General features: G+C 43.6%; 2 protein-coding genes across 10 annotated transcripts; both read right to left on the reverse strand.

The window, feature by feature from the left end:
- Nucleotides 1-96: 96 nt before the first annotated feature.
- Nucleotides 97-9,034, reverse strand: LOC126604086 (uncharacterized). 9 transcript variants are annotated; one of them, XM_050271171.1, is made up of 9 exons: nucleotides 8,830-9,034; nucleotides 8,660-8,710; nucleotides 8,402-8,423; nucleotides 7,994-8,108; nucleotides 7,695-7,727; nucleotides 7,416-7,541; nucleotides 7,063-7,169; nucleotides 6,895-6,966; nucleotides 97-663 (listed from the first exon to the last, which is right to left on the reverse strand). In XM_050271171.1, exons 1-9 carry the CDS (start codon nucleotides 8,974-8,976, stop codon nucleotides 320-322), a joined length of 1,017 nt encoding a protein of 338 aa, XP_050127128.1. In that variant the 5' UTR covers nucleotides 8,977-9,034; the 3' UTR covers nucleotides 97-319. The 9 variants fall into 9 exon arrangements, with proteins under 9 accessions (XP_050127128.1, XP_050127132.1, XP_050127133.1 ...); XM_050271175.1 differs by lacking the exons at nucleotides 6,895-6,966; nucleotides 7,063-7,169; nucleotides 7,416-7,541; ... (2 more) ...; nucleotides 8,402-8,423; nucleotides 8,660-8,710 and adding exons at nucleotides 876-947; nucleotides 1,044-1,150; nucleotides 1,396-1,521; ... (2 more) ...; nucleotides 2,382-2,403; nucleotides 2,649-2,699 and having other exon boundaries at nucleotides 8,830-9,032; XM_050271176.1 differs by lacking the exons at nucleotides 6,895-6,966; nucleotides 7,063-7,169; nucleotides 7,416-7,541; ... (1 more) ...; nucleotides 7,994-8,108; nucleotides 8,402-8,423 and adding exons at nucleotides 876-947; nucleotides 1,044-1,150; nucleotides 1,396-1,521; ... (1 more) ...; nucleotides 1,974-2,088; nucleotides 2,382-2,403 and having other exon boundaries at nucleotides 8,830-9,032.
- On the reverse strand, nucleotides 3,515-5,193 carry LOC126604085 (class V chitinase-like). The gene is made up of 2 exons (XM_050271168.1): nucleotides 4,064-5,193; nucleotides 3,515-3,639 (listed from the first exon to the last, which is right to left on the reverse strand). The coding sequence occupies exons 1-2, from the start codon at nucleotides 5,172-5,174 to the stop codon at nucleotides 3,620-3,622; spliced, it is 1,131 nt and encodes a 376-aa protein (XP_050127125.1). The 5' UTR covers nucleotides 5,175-5,193; the 3' UTR covers nucleotides 3,515-3,619.
- Nucleotides 9,035-17,483: the final 8,449 nt, after the last annotated feature.

Here is a 17,483-nt window from a genome sequence, read left to right on the forward strand (position 1 = left end):
CATAGCTACAATTTACTCTAAGTCAATTTGCTAGAACAATGCACCCGAAACCCTCTTGCAGTTGCACTCGAATTTAAATATCTTCGAAAAGATCAATACCCAAGAAAATAGATTGGTTAGATAAGAGTTTATTGAAATGAGTTTCATGTTCCTCGTACAAACATGATTTGTCTTGGAACCCTAATAGCATATACATCCAACGGGGTTAAACAACTATATTCCCTTTGCATCGGAGTTGATATCTTGTAACACAGTTGAGGACAGAAAACGTACTCACATATGCAATCAGGCTCAAACTAACATCCAATTTCGGCGAATTTTAACCACCACTTTTGAACAAGAAGTGCTCCTCTTCCAATGTGATCCTATTGCCGGCAACTGAAACCCAACTTTCAACAATATTATCAACTGTTCCGTTCAAGATCTCCACTACGGTGAAGGCGCGCATGGTGCCACAGGACTCTGGTGTGCCTTGTTCAACATTCAGTCTCTTAACCCTAGGAACAATCGCCCCATTGAGGTATATGGTTTTGTCATCTCCAACCACAATCATTTTCCGAAGACCATTTCCATCTGCTAACTCTTTATGCATGTGACCAAACACCACCAGTGGAGCACAGATTTTGCCAGTTTCTTTTAAGAGGGACAAGGCTTGTGCTAGATCTGTAGCGGACGAACAGTGCTTATGTTATTAAATCTCGACTTAAATGAACAAACCACATGAATGACACGCCTCTTAGATTCATCAAGTCATGAGTAACATGCAGCAACCCGAAAGGCCGAGTAGGAAAGTCACATCGATTATGTGTCACTATGTTTAAAAACATAACAAAAGCCATTTCAGTGATTGAGTGAAGAGGTTCGAATCAGATTACCTGGGTCACCATGATCTCCACCTCCAAACACCCAATCTTTTCCACATATGTCATCCATGTTAGAACCAAGACCTGCACAAGGAGTGAACTCAAAAATCTGCATTTAAATGAAGTGACAAGTTTGGCTCCAAAAGCCTGATTATGATTTGTTTCAGCAGACTGATAAACCTGTGGGTCCATTATGTGCAAGAAATATGACCAAATGATCCTCCGGAGCGCCCGAAGCTGCTTTGCATATTCTCTTAGCACTTCCATCCATGTCTTGGACCCCAAACCTCAGTGATTGATGTTTCAGCACATTAAGTCAGAATTTAAGCCACTATTGTGGAAAACACTTTCTCCGAAGAATTTGCATGATAAATGTGATTCATGCATAGTATCATAAAAAACGAGTACAAAATTCTTGGATACTACTTTGTATCGGGGCCAACTATATTTTTTGTTTTTTGAATAAGAAAGAAACAAATCAATAAAATTCTTGTTTCATGTTTCATCAAGAACTGCTCGAAACATTACACACCTTGTAGACAGGAGCTTTTGTCGAAATAAGTTCTTTCCCCCACCAGAAAAAGGTCGACCACCAACAACGCTCAGCTTCAATGTAGGATAGTCCAAACACCGATAACCTACATGCTCCTCACCGAGACTGAATATTACAAGCATATTATGTAAGAATGACATCTAGAACAGTAAAGATATCATATTTCAATGGAACATTAAGTAATAATGGGTAAACAAAAATGCCACAGATATAGCAATTTCAGAATGTTTGACAATCATTAAGATAAGACAAACTCACCATTCTAGCTGAAGTTGAACGCCGTCTTTTTTCCTGATATTTGAAATCAAATATTAAATTAACCAGATTATCGTGGACTAAGAATCAGCATTACATCAACACACTTGATCACACAAGGGCACGTATGCACCGCACAATTTAGGGTGGGGTGGGTGGAGACAGTTGAAATACATTCAAAACTAACCGTATTGATAGTTACATGTTGAACTGGATACCAAGCATTGTGTCTGAAGAACCCTAAACTTTAAGCATAAGGAATAATTAAGAAAAATAGAAGAAAAAAAACAGAAACAACTTACTTTCCAGAAAACTGTGTTGTATGCCAGGCATCATGGTTTCCCAAAATAACTGCTTTAGCAAAATCGAGATTTGCAACGCTCTTAACGAGTTCAACGTTCTCTTCACCAAAATCACCTGAACAAAATGGAGGAAAGGGAAAGGCCAAAATAGACAGAGGAAGGTAAACTACAGATTTCACAAAACAAATAAAACTCAGCAGCCACGACGTAAAAATGACCACACATGGCTTTAAGTGTCTAAACTCGGTTTAGCTTTATTGTGATAACAAATTTATCCGCACAATTACAACACTTAGGGACATGTCCTGAATTTATCAAACAACCAAAGTTACCAGTTACTCAGCTCACCAATCGGGAAGCACCGAAAAACATATGGTAGACGAAATAGTCAGGGAGAATGAAACCTGCCTGTAAAAAGAACCAAATCCGGCTGCATTTCGATATAAAGTTACAAACTTTTATTAGATTTCTTGGTAGGACATACAATTTTTCAATATAATCGGGAAAATATGTATAATCCGGTCCCGAATTAGAAACATAAAATTCGGGCAAAAGGGTTTCTAATATTTAACACAAATTTATATAATCCCAAATAAACAAAGATTTTAACTTTCTCTTTTTTTTTTTTTTTTTTTAAGTTGAAGAAAATACTGAAGAGGGGGACAATGTAAATACCTGCAGCAGTTCAAGTGCTTTCGTATCTTCTTCTAGATTCCACTGATCATGCTTCACAAAACCCAAAACAAAAAAATTGAAAATTTAGAGAAATACAAAACGAAATTTAATTTAATCAACCCGCCATGGTTTCGGAAATTCACAGAGAGTGAGGGAGAGAGAGACTTACGACGTCGCCGACGACTGCTATACGAGCCAAGCTGCGAGCTGCGGCGGAGGCCATGGAAGCGCGCGCGGCGATGTGGTTGGAGCGAGGGTGGGGAGGCGAAGCGGGTAGAGAACACGGTGTGGGTGCGGGCACCGACGCGCTGAGCATTCCCTGACTGACTCTATAGTCGCTCTATCTCTCGCGTGCGCGCGGGGCTCTACTGGTTGGTCTGGCGAAGGGTCATACCTAATTTGCCGTATTGGTGAGATCGACGTATACGTGAAACCACGTGTGGCCTTTTTCCACGAGAACATTTTGCTCACCACCATAATTATAGTATATGTCTAACATATATTTAATTAATTGACACATATTATTTTATTCAATTCTAGTTAAATTTTACAATAAATGTTACTTTAGAATTTACCGTCACGTGACATTTTAATTTAATACTGTATTATCATATGTAAGTTTTTTATTCACATAAAATGCATAAAGAGGGATGGGGTTGGGTTTAACCTTATAATGAGCTAGCAATAATGTAGTTCAAATTTGTCCTTAGTGAGAATCGAATCTAAAACCTCTTATTTACAAAGAAATAAGAATATCACTAAACCATAATATTAAGTGACTAGCAAACAAAACAATTGACGAAATTAGTAGAGTATCAATTAAGGAAATAAAAAAAAAAAGTCATACACTCGTAGCACAAGAGATATATAAAAAACGGTTATTGTTTATTTGGCCTCATTAGCCCGTATTGCAAGGTATTTAGTCTACAAATACAGTGTAGCTTTATTGTAGGTAAATGTATAAGCAATGTTCATCCCCAAGTAGTTGAAGCTGCAACAACAATAAAAATAGACGGTCAATAAAAAAGATGTTAATTTGTTATCGTGTGTGCATGCTTTTGTCGAGTAATGTTATTCATATCATGTTTTTATATTATATTTCTATACCATCTTAGGTGGCATCTGATGTGGACATTCATATTATTTGAAAAATTTGCAAAACCCAAGCAAAAGAAGGAGAAAGACTCATTATATACTACAATCATCATTTAATTAACTAATTTTTCTTAATTATTAGTTTATTAAATAATGAACTAAATTTAAAATTTTAATTAATTCAAATGATGTGACTGTTCACATCAAATGTCACAAAAAATAATATAAAAATGTGATACAAAAAAATGATACGGATAACATTACTTGTTTTGCGTTAGAGAGACGTTTCAAAAATAAAAAATAGGTTACCATCTACCAACCTGTTTGAGAAAGAGCCCAATTGCTGTCGTCACCACTGACTTGCCAAGCAAAGTATCCAAGAAGTGCCTCTTCCTTAGCATATGAAACCTTGGCAGAGATACTCTCCGTATCATCGTACCCAATCCATGTAGTCCCGGAGTAGCAATAGTTTGTTACAACCGTCGCATTGTACACCGTCTCTGCCGCATTCTGGCTTATAAAATCCCTTATCTGGTGGTAAACCATGCTCCCATCTGTCCCGGCATTAGCCGGTCCATCAGCCGGAGCAAAAAGTCCATGGTCATCGGCGTTGACCAAGCGCCAAGCGTAGCCATAAAACGGAAGGCCTAGGACTATCTTGTTGGCAGCCACACCTGCCCCAATCCAAGATGTGATCCCGGCATTCCCGTTAATTTGGCTAGCTGTGGCATTGTATAACGCAGCAGGTGGGCCAGTGTTGGCTCTGCTTGACTCCCAGGCAGAGCCATAGAAGTCGTAAGCCATAACGTTGATCCAGTCCAGACTGTTTGATATGGACTCAAAGGGGTAATTTATGGTGTAGTAATCCGCTGAGCGATGTACAGCTGCGGTTAAAAGCAATGCCGTGTTCCCAGATGTCTGCGACTCATTGGCCACGGCTGCACGCAATTCGGTGAGAAGGGTGCCGAAGTTGGTCATGTGAGTGGTGGTGGATGGATATTCCCAATCAACGTCGAGGCCGTGGAAGTTGTATGACCTAGCTAGACTGATGGAGGAATCGATGAATGACTTACGCCGGTCGGGTTGGCTCGCCATTGCAGCGAATGTGTCTGCAAGGGCAGCACCGCCACCACCTCCAATGGACAAGAGGGTTTTGACAGAAGGGTTGTTTTGTTGGACTGTTTGGGTGAAGCTTGAGAATTGTGCTTGGTTAGAGGAAGAAACTGTGACTTGGTACGTGTCGACGTTGAGGTCAGCAAATGCACAGAAAAGATGAGTGAAGAGGGTGGAATCTATGCTGGAGGCTGGAAGTCCACTGTCCCAATACCAGTAGGCGCCCTTGACCGCGGCTTGGCCGGCGGAGACATTGAGTTGGATAAGGAAAAGGAGGGCGGAAAGGAGTAATGGAAGGGTTGTAGTTTTGGAAGACATTGAAGCAAATTAAGAAGAGCAATATATTCTTGCTTGTATACAAACATACTTATATATATACACACACATACATATGAACTTTGATCAAAACTCCATTCAAACTTTGCTGTTTGATTTCTTGTGATGAAATGTTTGAGATAACATTGCTTCTGGTCTAAAATGTCAGCTTGAAATTATCAAAACTAAAGAATATATTTGGATATTTATCTATAGAAGCCAAGCTAATCCTATGTTGCTTAGTCTATGCTTTAGATTGCGGTGGGCCGGTGGGAGCGGTAATGTATAAAATATACCTAATAAAATACAAATGTAAAGACTTTTCAACATCTGATCAATTTATTTTACTTTCCATCTACCCATACTTTTCAACTTTTCATGTATCCCTTTTGATTGCTCTATTCCCTTAATCATTTGTTCCTACCGACTGCTGGTTTTTCAATGTTAATGTCCACACTTTATTCAATGGGTAGTTGGGTACGTCTCTCCATGGATCACTCATTGTCATTTGCAACATTTATTTTCTAAATACAGTCATCATTCATCGACTTGCAATGTGAAATCCTGTTTCCGTCTCTGACATCAACTATCTCGCCGTTCTCAATGGTATCCAAATTTTTAGTTCTACCATTCTTCTTCTTTTTCCAAATTTTGTTTGCTTTTAGATTCCAACCTTCGGAAGCACAATCTTGGATCAAAGTTGCATACTGGTATTCCGGCAGCGAATTCCCTATTTCCGACATCAACTCTCCGCTCTTCACTCACCTTATTTACGCTTACACAGATGTTAACTCATCATCCTATGAGCTCTCTTCCTCCTCCTCCGACTCCTCGGAGCAGTATTACTCCACCTTCACGCCAACCGTCAAGCGAAAGAACCCATCAGTCACTACTCTCGTCTCCATTGGCGGTGGAAACGCAGACTACGGTGTCATTTCAACCATGCTCAGTAGCTCTTCTCACAGAAAGTCTTTCGTTGATTCTTCAATAATTTTCGCAAGGCGTTATGGCTTCCTAGGCCTAGAATTTTGCTGGGCTTCAGCTAACACAAGTTCGGACATGACCAACATGGGGAAGTTATTTGAAGAGTGGCGGGCAGCTATCGCTTCTGAAGCCGCAAAAACCAGCCAAACACCACTGATTTTGACTGCTGCCGTGCTGTACAGGCCAGATTTTGAGTCCTTCGCATACCCGGTTGAATCAATCCGGGACAACTTGAACTGGGTACATGTCGTTTCCTATGCCTATTACGAACCTCAGCGGACCAATTTCACCGGTGCTCATGCAGCACTATACGATCCATCGAGTGACCTGAGCACCGACTATGGTATCAAATCATGGATTGGCAGGGGATTATCTGCTTCCAAATTGGTTTTGGGATTGCCTTCCTATGGATATGCTTGGACGCTAAGCAATCCCAGGGACAGCGCTATTGGCGCACCGGCTAAAGGTCCTGCCATTACCAAGGTTGGATCGATGAGCTACAAGGATATCAAAGGCTACATTGATAGATATGGGGCTGACATAGTCTACAATGCTACTTATGTAGCGAAGTACTGTGTGATCGGTTTGGCTTGGATCGGCTTAGATTCATCAAGTCATGAGTAACATGCAGCAACCCGAAAGGCCGAGTAGGAAAGTCACATCGATTATGTGTCACTATGTTTAAAAACATAACAAAAGCCATTTCAGTGATTGAGTGAAGAGGTTCGAATCAGATTACCTGGGTCACCATGATCTCCACCTCCAAACACCCAATCTTTTCCACATATGTCATCCATGTTAGAACCAAGACCTGCACAAGGAGTGAACTCAAAAATCTGCATTTAAATGAAGTGACAAGTTTGGCTCCAAAAGCCTGATTATGATTTGTTTCAGCAGACTGATAAACCTGTGGGTCCATTATGGGCAAGAAATATGACCAAATGATCCTCCGGAGCGCTCGAAGCTGCTTTGCATATTCTCTTAGCACTTCCATCCATGTCTTGGACCCCAAACCTCAGTGATTGATGTTTCAGCACATTAAGTCAGAATTTAAGCCACTATTGTGGAAAACACTTTCTCCGAAGAATTTGCATGATAAATGTGATTCATGCATAGTATCATAAAAAACGAGTACAAAATTCTTGGATACTACTTTGTATAGGGGCCAACTATATTTTTTGTTTTTTGAATAAGAAAGCAAACAAATCAATAAAATTCTCGTTTCATGTTTCATCAAGAACTGCTCGAAACATTACACACCTTGTAGACAGGAGCTTTTGTCGAAATAACTTCTTTCCCCCACCAGAAAAAGGTCGTCCACCAACAACGCTCAGCTTCAATGTAGGATAGTCCAAACACCGATAACCTACATGCTCCTCACCGAGACTGAATATTACAAGCATATTATGTAAGAATGACATCTAGAACAGTAAAGATATCATATTTCAATGGAACATTAAGTAATAATGGGCACACAAAAATGCCACAGATATAGCAATTTCAGAATGTTTGACAATCATTAAGATAATACAAACTCACCATTCTAGCTGAAGTTGAACGCCGTCTTTTTTCCTGATATTTGAAATCAAATATTAAATTAACCAGATTATCGTGGACTAAGAATCAGCATTACATCAACACACTTGATCACACAAGGGCACGTATGCACCGCACAATTTAGGGTGGGGTGGGTGGAGACAGTTGAAATACATTCAAAACTAACCGTATTGATAGTTACATGTTGAACTGGATACCAAGCATTGTGTCTGAAGAACCCTAAACTTTAAGCATAAGGAATAATTAAGAAAAATAGAAGAAAAAAAACAGAAACAACTTACTTTCCAGAAAACTGTGTTGTATGCCAGGCATCATGGTTTCCCAAAATAACTGCTTTAGCAAAATCGAGATTTGCAACGCTCTTAACGAGTTCAACGTTCTCTTCACCAAAATCACCTGAACAAAATGGAGGAAAGGGAAAGGCCAAAATAGACAGAGGAAGGTAAACTACAGATTTCACAAAACAAATAAAACTCAGCAGCCACGACGTAAAAATGACCACACATGGCTTTAAGTGTCTAAACTCGGTTTAGCTTTATTGTGATAACAAATTTATCCGCACAATTACAACACTTAGGGACATGTCATGAATTTATCAAACAACCAAAGTTACCAGTTACTCGGCTCACCAATCGGGAAGCACCGAAAAACATATGGTAGACGAAATAGTCAGGGAGAATGAAACCTGCCTGTAAAAAGAACCAAATCCGGCTGCATTTCGATATAAAGTTACAAACTTTTATTAGATTTCTTGGTAGGACATACAATTTTTCAATATAATCGGGCAAATATGTATAATCCGGTCCCGAATTAGAAACATAAAATTCGGGCAAAAGGGTTTCTAATATTTAACACAAATTTATATAATCCCAAATAAACAAAGATTTTAACTTTCTCTTTTTTTTTTAAGTTGAAGAAAATACTGAAGAGGGGGAAAATGTAAATACCTGCAGCAGTTCAAGTGCTTTCGTATCTTCTTCTAGATTCCACTCATCATGCTTCACAAAACCCAAAACAAAAAAAATTGAAAATTTAGAGAAATACAAAACGAAATTTAATTTAATCAACCCGCGATGGCTTCGGAAATTCACAGAGAGTGAGGGAGAGAGAGACTTACAACGTCGCCGACGACTGCTATACGAGCCGAGCTGCGAGCTGCGGCGGAGGCCATGGAAGCGCGCGCGGCGATGTGTTTGGAGCGAGGGTGGGGAGGCGAAGCGGGTAGAGAACACGGTGTGGGTGCGGGCACCGACGCGCTGAGCATTCCCTAACTGACTCTATAGTCGCTCTATCTCTCGCACGCGCGCGGGGCTCTACTGGTTGGTCTGGCGAAGGGTACCTAATTTGCCGTATTGGTGAGATCGACGTATACGTGAAACCACGTGTGGCTTTTTTCCACGACAACATTTTGCTCACCACCATAATTATAATTATAATATCTTACATATATTTAATTAATTGACACGTGTTATTTTATTTAATTCTAGTTAAATTTCATAATAAATGTTACTTTAGAATTTACCGTCACGTGATTGTAGACATCGAAATTTCGGTAAATAAATGTTGACCGATAAATCAAAGTGTCAACGCTCATGTATTACATAAATTTTACACGTAGCGTGTGACTCAACGAAAATTGAAATGAGTTGGAAAAGTCATCAAATAGGACACGTGTCAACACTTGGCAGAAACGACTTATTTCATCTGGGATATTATATTCAAAATTAAGCCTTGGAAAATTCTATAAATACAAGCCCATTTCATTCATTTGGGGGAACCAATTCATATTACACCTTGAAGCTCTGAAGCTCTGAAACTCCGAAGCTCTCAAGCATCCAGGTTCCCGAAGAATCAAGAAAGCTCTCTTCGTTCTTCGTTCATCGTTCATCCAAGATCAAGCCCCAACGGCCCTTTGGATCAACAATCATCCACCAATTCAAGATCAAGCCCCCGACGGCCCTTGAAGAAAGCACCATCGTTCATCATCCGTTCATCCAAGATCAAGCCCCAACGACCCTTTGGATCAACAACGTCGACAAATCCACACACATCCAACCGTTCTTCAAGATTAAGCCCAAAAGCCCTTGAAGATCCGTTCATCACTGTTCTTCAAGATCAAGTCCCAACGGCTCCTTGAAGATCCGCTCAAATCCACCTTCAAAGATCAAGCCCACGGCCCTTTGAAGAAACTTCCAACAATTCATCCAAGATCAAGCATCAACGGCCCTTGGATCAACAAAACATCCACCAATCAACACCTTACGGAGATCGAATCAGAGGATCAAAATAGAGAGAGATTGTAACCCAAAATCACCAAATACTTAATATTTGTTTGTGCACGTTGTTCTTGTCTCTTTCGTTTCAGGAATTTTCCGTGTTCACAAATTGGCACGCCCAGTGGGACCATCTCTGCCTCTCATCTCTTTCTCCGTTCAAAGAATCCAAACACACCTCAAAGTCAATGGCATTAAGCAAGGGACAAGCCGTTCTCGCAACCACTAAGGGAAGGATCCTAAGCACTTCTGCCGCAAACGGACAATCCATTGACGCCACAACCGCTCCTCAACATGCCACTTCAAAATTGGTGCCGCTAAAAGAGCGAGGAGAGCATCAAAGGTGTGAGTCTGTCATCAACCTGACCTTGCTGGGGGCACCGAAGCATGCTGCTGAGGCACACAAGTTGACATCCCAAAGCAGCCAACGATGTTCTTCATCAGCATCCTGGATGTCTAAAAGAAAGTCACGTCTATTGGTCGCACAAGTCATGACTATCGGCGTTACCTCCGTTGAAGAACAACTGGCTCAAATGAATGAAGCGATCGCAAGGCTAACCCGAACTGTGGAAGAAAAAGACTTGCAAATTGCAGCACTAGTCAACCGACTGGAGGCGCAGGACGGCGATAAACCCGACCTAGAGAATGATCCACTAAAGAGAAGAGATGACGAAGAAGATGAGCCTCAGGTGGAGAAAAACGATGCAAAGCCGAAGCCAGACCAAGCAGCGGCACTCATGGGATCTCTTTCTATCCAGCAGCTGCAAGAGATGATCACCAACACCATCAAGGCACAGTACGAAGGGAGCTCAAATACCTCCGGGTTGTACTCAAAGCCGTAGTCAAAGAAGATCGACGCCTTAAGGATGCCGAGGGGTTATCAACCACCAAAGTTCATGCAATTTGATGGAAAGGGAAACCCGAAACAGCACGTTGCCCACTTCGTTGAAACTTGCAACAACGCAGGAACCGAAGGGGATTACCTCGCCAAGCAGTTTGTGCGCTCGCTGAAAGGAAACGCCTTTGAGTGGTACACAGACCTAGAGCCTGAGTCCATCAACAGCTGGGAGCAGTTAGAGCGGGAATTCCTCAACCGCTTCTATAGTACCCGCCGCACTGTGAGCATGCTAGAACTGACGAGCACGAAGCAATGGAAGGAAGAACCAGTCATGGACTACATCAACCGATGGCGTAATCTAAGCCTCGACTGTAAGGACAGACTCTCCGAGATTTCTTCAATCGAGATGTGCATCCAAGGCATGCAATGGGGTTTGCAATACATCCTTCAAGGCATTAAACCACGGACCTTCGAGGAATTGGCTACTCGCGCCCATGACATGGAGTTGAGCATCGCCCATCATGGGAAGAAAGAACCGATCGCCGACTACAAGAACGACAAAGTTCTTGGGACAAAGGTGGAAAAGGCCGCATGGAAACCCACCAAGGAAGCGATGACGGTCAACACAGCTCCCGTCAAAATCTCCACACGAGGCAAGGCGATTCAAACCGAAGCTTTTCGTGATCAAGAGATGCGTAGACGCACTTTGAAGGAGCTTGAGGAGAAGATTTATCCATTCCCCGACTCTGATGTAGTTGCCATGCTGGATGACCTGTTGGACAAGAAGGTGATCAGTTTGCCCGAGTGCAGACGGCCGGAAGAGATGAATCGTACCGACAACCCAAGATACTGTAAATTTCACCGCTTCATCAGTCATCCAACGGAAAAGTGCTTCGTACTGAAAGATCTCATCCTGAAGCTAGCACAGCAAGGGGAAATCGAGCTTGACCTCGAAGACACGGTGGCGGCACACACTACTACTATCGTGTTTGAATCACTCGATCCTGTGCATCTCCGAAGCATGCATGATCATTCCCGTCAATGTTCAAGTCACATGGCACCTCCTAAACAACCATCACCGGGGGCAAGCAACCAAGATGCATCTACTGGTGATAAGAAAGGGTGGACATCGGTGACCTACAAAAAAATGAGGAAGCCAAGACCACAAGCCACAAGGCCAAAAGAGGAGCCTAAACCCACCCCTCGAACTTCAGTCTTCGAAAGGCTGAATTATTCAAAACCTAGAATTGCAGCACTTGATCGCATCAGTGGTCGAGACCAAACTTCCGTCTTCAAAAGGCTTGAGACGCCAACACCGCAAAGATCAGTCTTTGAAAGGTTATCAAAACCCAAGAAACAAAGCGGCACAGCTAGATCTCCTCCGCAACGGTCGGCTTTGGACAGATTTGAAGAAACTAAGAAGCCTTCTAAAAACAGGAAGACAACGCCAAAGGGAGAGAAGCTCGACAGTCTAGCAGGAAAAGACGATGTTCAAAGCTTGATTCCTTCAAGGATGAAGCGCCAAGCAACTTTGGAAGTCGACACAAAAGGACCACTGAAGGTAAGGAGGCGCACCATCATCTACACCGGCCAATCTTCACGGCAACAAACCCAAGAGGACCGCACTGAAGAGAAGGCCCGAGAAGACAAAGAAGACGAAATCCTGGAAGAAGACGTCACTTCCGGCTCTGTCAACTCAAAATCTTCACCTCAATCGCTGGGGGCATGCTCCAAAAACATGCCAGTCAAGCCGAGTGAAGTTGAAGGATGGACTCATGTCACTCCGAAGAAATTGCACAAGAAGCATATGTCTTCTCCACAAGCTCACCAATGGGAAAGGGGGCAAAACAGCTCATGTTCACCTCTAGAACAATGTGAAAGTGTTGGAGATAATGAAACTTTGACACGAAGATCATCCATCCCCATCACGATGTGTGACATCTTCCCAGAAGACTTCTTCAACTACTCAGTCAAGGCTCCTTGCTATGAAGATTGCGAGGAACGACTCTCTCAGATCGCTTGACGAAACAAAGCTCCTTGTCCGCACGAGCCTAAACTGTAGGACACAAAGCTCCTTGTCCGCACGAGCCTAAACTGTAGGACACAAAGCTCCTTGTCCGCACGAGCCTAAACTGTAGGACACGAGGCTCCTCGCCTGCATGAGCCTAAACTGCATGGCACAACGCTCCTGGTCTGCACGAGCATAAAAGGCAACACCAACGCTCCTGGTCTGCACGAGCATAAAAGGCAACACCAACGCTCCTTGCCTGCACGAGCTGAAACTGCAACACGGCACCAAATGCTCCTTGTCTGCACGAGTTGAAACTGCAAACGGCACCAAAAGAAAATACCAAGAAAAAAAATGTATTTGAACTACGTTACGACTTGATCTCTTCTTTGGAGGGGTACGTAGGCAGCTCGAATGTTCAATTTTTCGAGTTTAGTCACATCAATATATAAATAAATGTTTTATTAAAGAAAGTCAATTTTATTTTAAAAAAAAATGATGAATACATATGTTTATGTATTTACAAAAAAAAAAAAAAAAAAAAAAAAGGGTTTGTACAATATATATATGTATATATGTATACATATATATAATCTGCAATTGCTTCGGCCCAGCACGGTTCACACCATCAACAAGGCCACCAAACGTTGGGCCCAAACTCCTGTGGCCCAGTTCTTCATCTCCAGCTCGTTGATGCAGCCGGATTCCACTAGCCCGAAGCCCAATCCGTGTCTTATTCCAGGCACAAGTCTTAGCAACTGAGGCACACAGCCCAAAAAGCCAGGCCCACCCCACACTATGCGCGTGCCTCTCGACTCTCAGAACCCAATCCACTCAACTTGCAGCTTGCCTCAGGCCTATCCCTTCAAAACATGGGTCACAACCCATTCTTCTAGCCCAAGTTCCTCGTCAAACATCTTCACTAAAAGGAAGACCTCCAGTTGCAATTCGACAGATCTCTACCGTCCGTCTCCCACCATGGGTCATACGCCCTCGAAACCCTCATGGATCTCTCCTCCCTCTCCCGTGTCTCTGTAGAAATTGGGAGCACCCAGAGGGCACCCAAATTCATCCTCGTACTTCCTGCTCTCTCCAGCGCTTGCAGAACAGAGGCGTTGAAGTCCGACAACGATGTTGACTCTCCTGTGATTTCGCACCAGTAAAACCAATCGTGGAGCTCGATCGACTTGAATGAGTGCAAAACGTACAAGACCGAGTCGGTCGGCGAGCCCACTGGTGAAGCCGCCGTCGATTTAGACTGATGACAAAAGGCATCAACGACGCGGAGCACGACGAGGAAAGTCAAGGTCAAGGTCAAAACCAAAAGGAGATTCAGATTCAGGGCTAAGCCGGGACGAGATTTCACCTCCACCATCTGAATCAAAACGCCTCATGCGATGAACAATCTCATATCTTCCATCAGGACGTATCACGAGTTCAGAGTAACCATCTCGATTCAATCTCCGAAATGAACACTCTGAGTCAAACCTCTGTCCTGGCTGGAACCGTCTTCCGGCAAATCTCCCGCCCCTGAAATTGTGATCTACACCTCTATGTGAATCATCAAACCATCTGGAATTCTGTTGTGGGGAAAACCGACGCGTTGGTGGGGACACGAACCCTACATCATAATACAACGGAGCCAAGGTGGATCTCTGGTCCTGCGGCGTCATCCTCTACGTGCTTCTCGCCGGGTTTTTGCCGTTTCAAGACGACAATCTCGTGGCCATGTACCGAAAGATTTATAGAGGAGATTTCAAATGGCCACCGTGGTTCTCGTCTGAGGCCCGGAGACTCGTGACGAAGCCCATCGATCCGAACCCGAGTACCCGAATCACCATTTCCAAGGTCATGGACTCCTCCTGGTTCAAGAAATCGATTCCCAAAGTCGTACTGACGAAACAGGAGCAGGAGTTGGACGAGCTGAGCGACAAGATCACGGCGAAGCAGACGGAGACGCTGAACGTGTTTCACATAATCTCGTTGTCGGAGGGGATGAATGGGTCGGGTCGTGGATCGGGTTTTGGCGACATACCCGAGAGCTGTGTGGCCTGCGTGTTCATATACCTGACTTTTCCTCAATCGAAGCCATGGCCTGTTCCAGCTTCGTGAAGCTTAATGCGTCATCATCTCAATGGATCGGACAGCAGTCCTTCATTCAGCACCGAGGAGCAACAACAATGGCACGACCATCAACGCCAACAGCAGCGTCTGCAGCAGCAGCAGCCCGACGGTCTTCCTCCATTTCACAAACCGCCTCCCCTTCCCAAATCCACGCCATCAAATCCTAACCTGTAGCCCATCTTTTAAAGTTCAAGGCCCGGCCCAGGAAATATCCTACATCAGTCCACACCGCAGGCGACCAGGTCACTTTCCACACCGGAGTCGGCTAGTCCCGAGTCACCGACACGGTTCTGGATGTGACTCCCGTGGCCATCTTCACCATCACCTGCTGCTGCTAAGTGCTCAGATCGGCGCTGCCATTAGATTGTTGGGTGCGATGCCCGCGTCCACCAAGCTATCATCCTCACCACCGATACTGCCGACAAATCCATGCCGTTGGTCATCGTGATCGACGACATCGACTCTCCCACTGGCATTCGACTCGGCGAGTTGGAGTACGAGCAACTCATCAAAAAGGGCAATCCCGGATTTGTCTCCGTTCCAGTCGATGACGAGTGGGACCCCGTCGTTTTGAATTACACATCCGGAACGACGTCGGAGCCCAAGGGCGTTGTGTACAGCCACAGAGGCGCATACTTGAGCACCATGAGCCTAGTTTTGGGCTGGGAAATGGGGAGCGAGCCTGTTTATTTGTGGACCCTCCCCATGTTCCATTGCAACGGCTGGACCCTCACGTGGGGCGTCGCAGCACGCGGCGGCACCAACTTCTGCCTCTGCAACACCACCGCCTACGACATCTACCACAACACCACCTTCCTAAAGGGTTGCACAGCACCACAGCAGCTGCGCATCCACCAGGCTCCTCTCTGCCCATCTTCTACCGCAGTGCCTGGCCTCCCTTGAGCTCGTCACTCTACAGCCCTCTCCGTCTTTGTCCTTCCCTGCAAAATCCCCTACCCATCACCCAAATTTATACAAAAAAAAAATATATGGATGGTGGAGCAAAGTGGTGCTGGCACCACGTGAAAAAAAAAGAAAAAAAAAAAAAGAAGAAGAAGATGATGATGGAAGCTTGCTGGATGCACGACACAGGAGGATGGTGGATCAAAAGTTTCTGATGGTGCCCATATAATAAAAAAAATAAAATAAAAATGATGATGGTGCATCTGGCACCATGTGACAAAAGAAAAAGAAATGGTGGGTGCATCCAGCACCGGGAAAAAATAATAAAAATAATAAAAAATAATAATTATATTTAAAAAAAAAAAAAAAAAAAAAAAAAAACGCATAGAGAGAAATAGAAGGTTCATTTTATTTATTTTTTGGAAATTTTACATAAATTTGCATTATACATAATTAAAAAAAAAAAAAAAAAAAAATCAAATCAAATCAAATTTACAACAGGGGATATTCAAGGACGATCAGGTGGCGCCTCACAACTCGGCGGAGCTCCAGGAAGAGTAGGTGCCGGAGGTTGACTGCTTGAAGCCTCAGCAATCAGCAGAGCCTCAGAAGACGAAGGCAAATGCTGCTGGAACAAACCCACAAACCTCTGATGATCAAGTAAAATCTCACCATCAGATTCTTGCATCTGGTCAATCTTCATCTTCATGTTTGTCGCATAGCTATGTGCGAGCTTATGCAACTGTTTGTTCTCCTGCTTGAGCCCTCTGATCTCCTGTTTGAGACTCATCACTTCAGCCGCCAATGATTCAACTTGACGGGTTCGAGCAAATAGGCGTTGGGCCATATTAGACACAGAACCTGCACACTGCACACTGAGAGCCAGAGAATCCTTAACAGCCAATTCATCAGACCGTTTGGAAAGTAGTCTGTTATCTCTGGGAGTGACAAGGTTCCGGGCCACCACCGCAGCGGTCATATCATTCTTCACCACTGAATCCCCAACGGTAAGAGGACCAGTGGGGGATATGAAGGATGGGCGCCATATGTTGTCTGGAGAAGAAGGGACTGCCTCTTCACCAAGATTCAAGTCAAAACGACGATCGGAGGGGCCAGACATTTTCAAAGTGTTGAAGAAAGAAGAGGTCGGACAAATCAAGATCTTAGAAGTGCAAGAAGGGAGTTTTCACAAGTGAAAATTCAAGTGTGCTTTGAAACGAACTGCATGCCTCTATAAAAATCAGCGCTCGACGGGATTTCAGAGCTTGAAGAGGCGCGCTCAGAATTCAAAGAGGCCATTCAAAAATCGAAGAGGCAAGCTCAGAAATCGGAGAAGCATCTTGCTTTTCCAGACGTGTCGCACCCATCACACGCAAACTCAGCTTTGCGGAAATCACGGGTAATTTGTCGAAGCGCCAATCCCAGATATCGAAGAGGCGCCAGTCATTTTCAGCCGCGTCATCACCTGTCATATGCGCACTCAACTTTGCGCAAATCGCGAGCAATTTGTCGAAGATTTTCAGTGAAGGAGAAAGCACGTGAAAGTTTACTGTTCAATCACGCGTTAGTTGCCGACACAAGTGAAAGAATAGTACCTCTACAGGTATTAAGGAACTCCCTATAAC

The sequence above is a fragment of the Malus sylvestris genome, chromosome 15 (assembly GCF_916048215.2).
Source record: "Malus sylvestris chromosome 15, drMalSylv7.2, whole genome shotgun sequence".
Taxonomy (NCBI): Eukaryota; Viridiplantae; Streptophyta; class Magnoliopsida; order Rosales; family Rosaceae; genus Malus; species Malus sylvestris.

What these genes read in the sequence shown, in the direction of transcription:
- LOC126604085 (XM_050271168.1), bottom strand. Translation starts at nt 5,174, where the DNA reads ATGTCTTCCAAAACTACAACCCTTCCATTACTCCTTTCCGCCCTCCTT. An exon ending in TTGGGCTCTTTCTCAAACAG is followed by an intron (nt 3,640 to 4,063) that starts GTTGGTAGATGG and finishes TTGTTGTTGCAG; the next exon opens with CTTCAACTACTTGGGGATGA.
- LOC126604086 (XM_050271171.1), bottom strand. Translation starts at nt 8,976, where the DNA reads ATGCTCAGCGCGTCGGTGCCCGCACCCACACCGTGTTCTCTACCCGCT. An exon ending in AAGCACTTGAACTGCTGCAG is followed by an intron (nt 8,424 to 8,659) that starts GTATTTACATTT and finishes ATCGAAATGCAG; the next exon opens with CCGGATTTGGTTCTTTTTAC. An exon ending in TGCCCATAATGGACCCACAG is followed by an intron (nt 6,967 to 7,062) that starts GTTTATCAGTCT and finishes CTCCTTGTGCAG; the next exon opens with GTCTTGGTTCTAACATGGAT.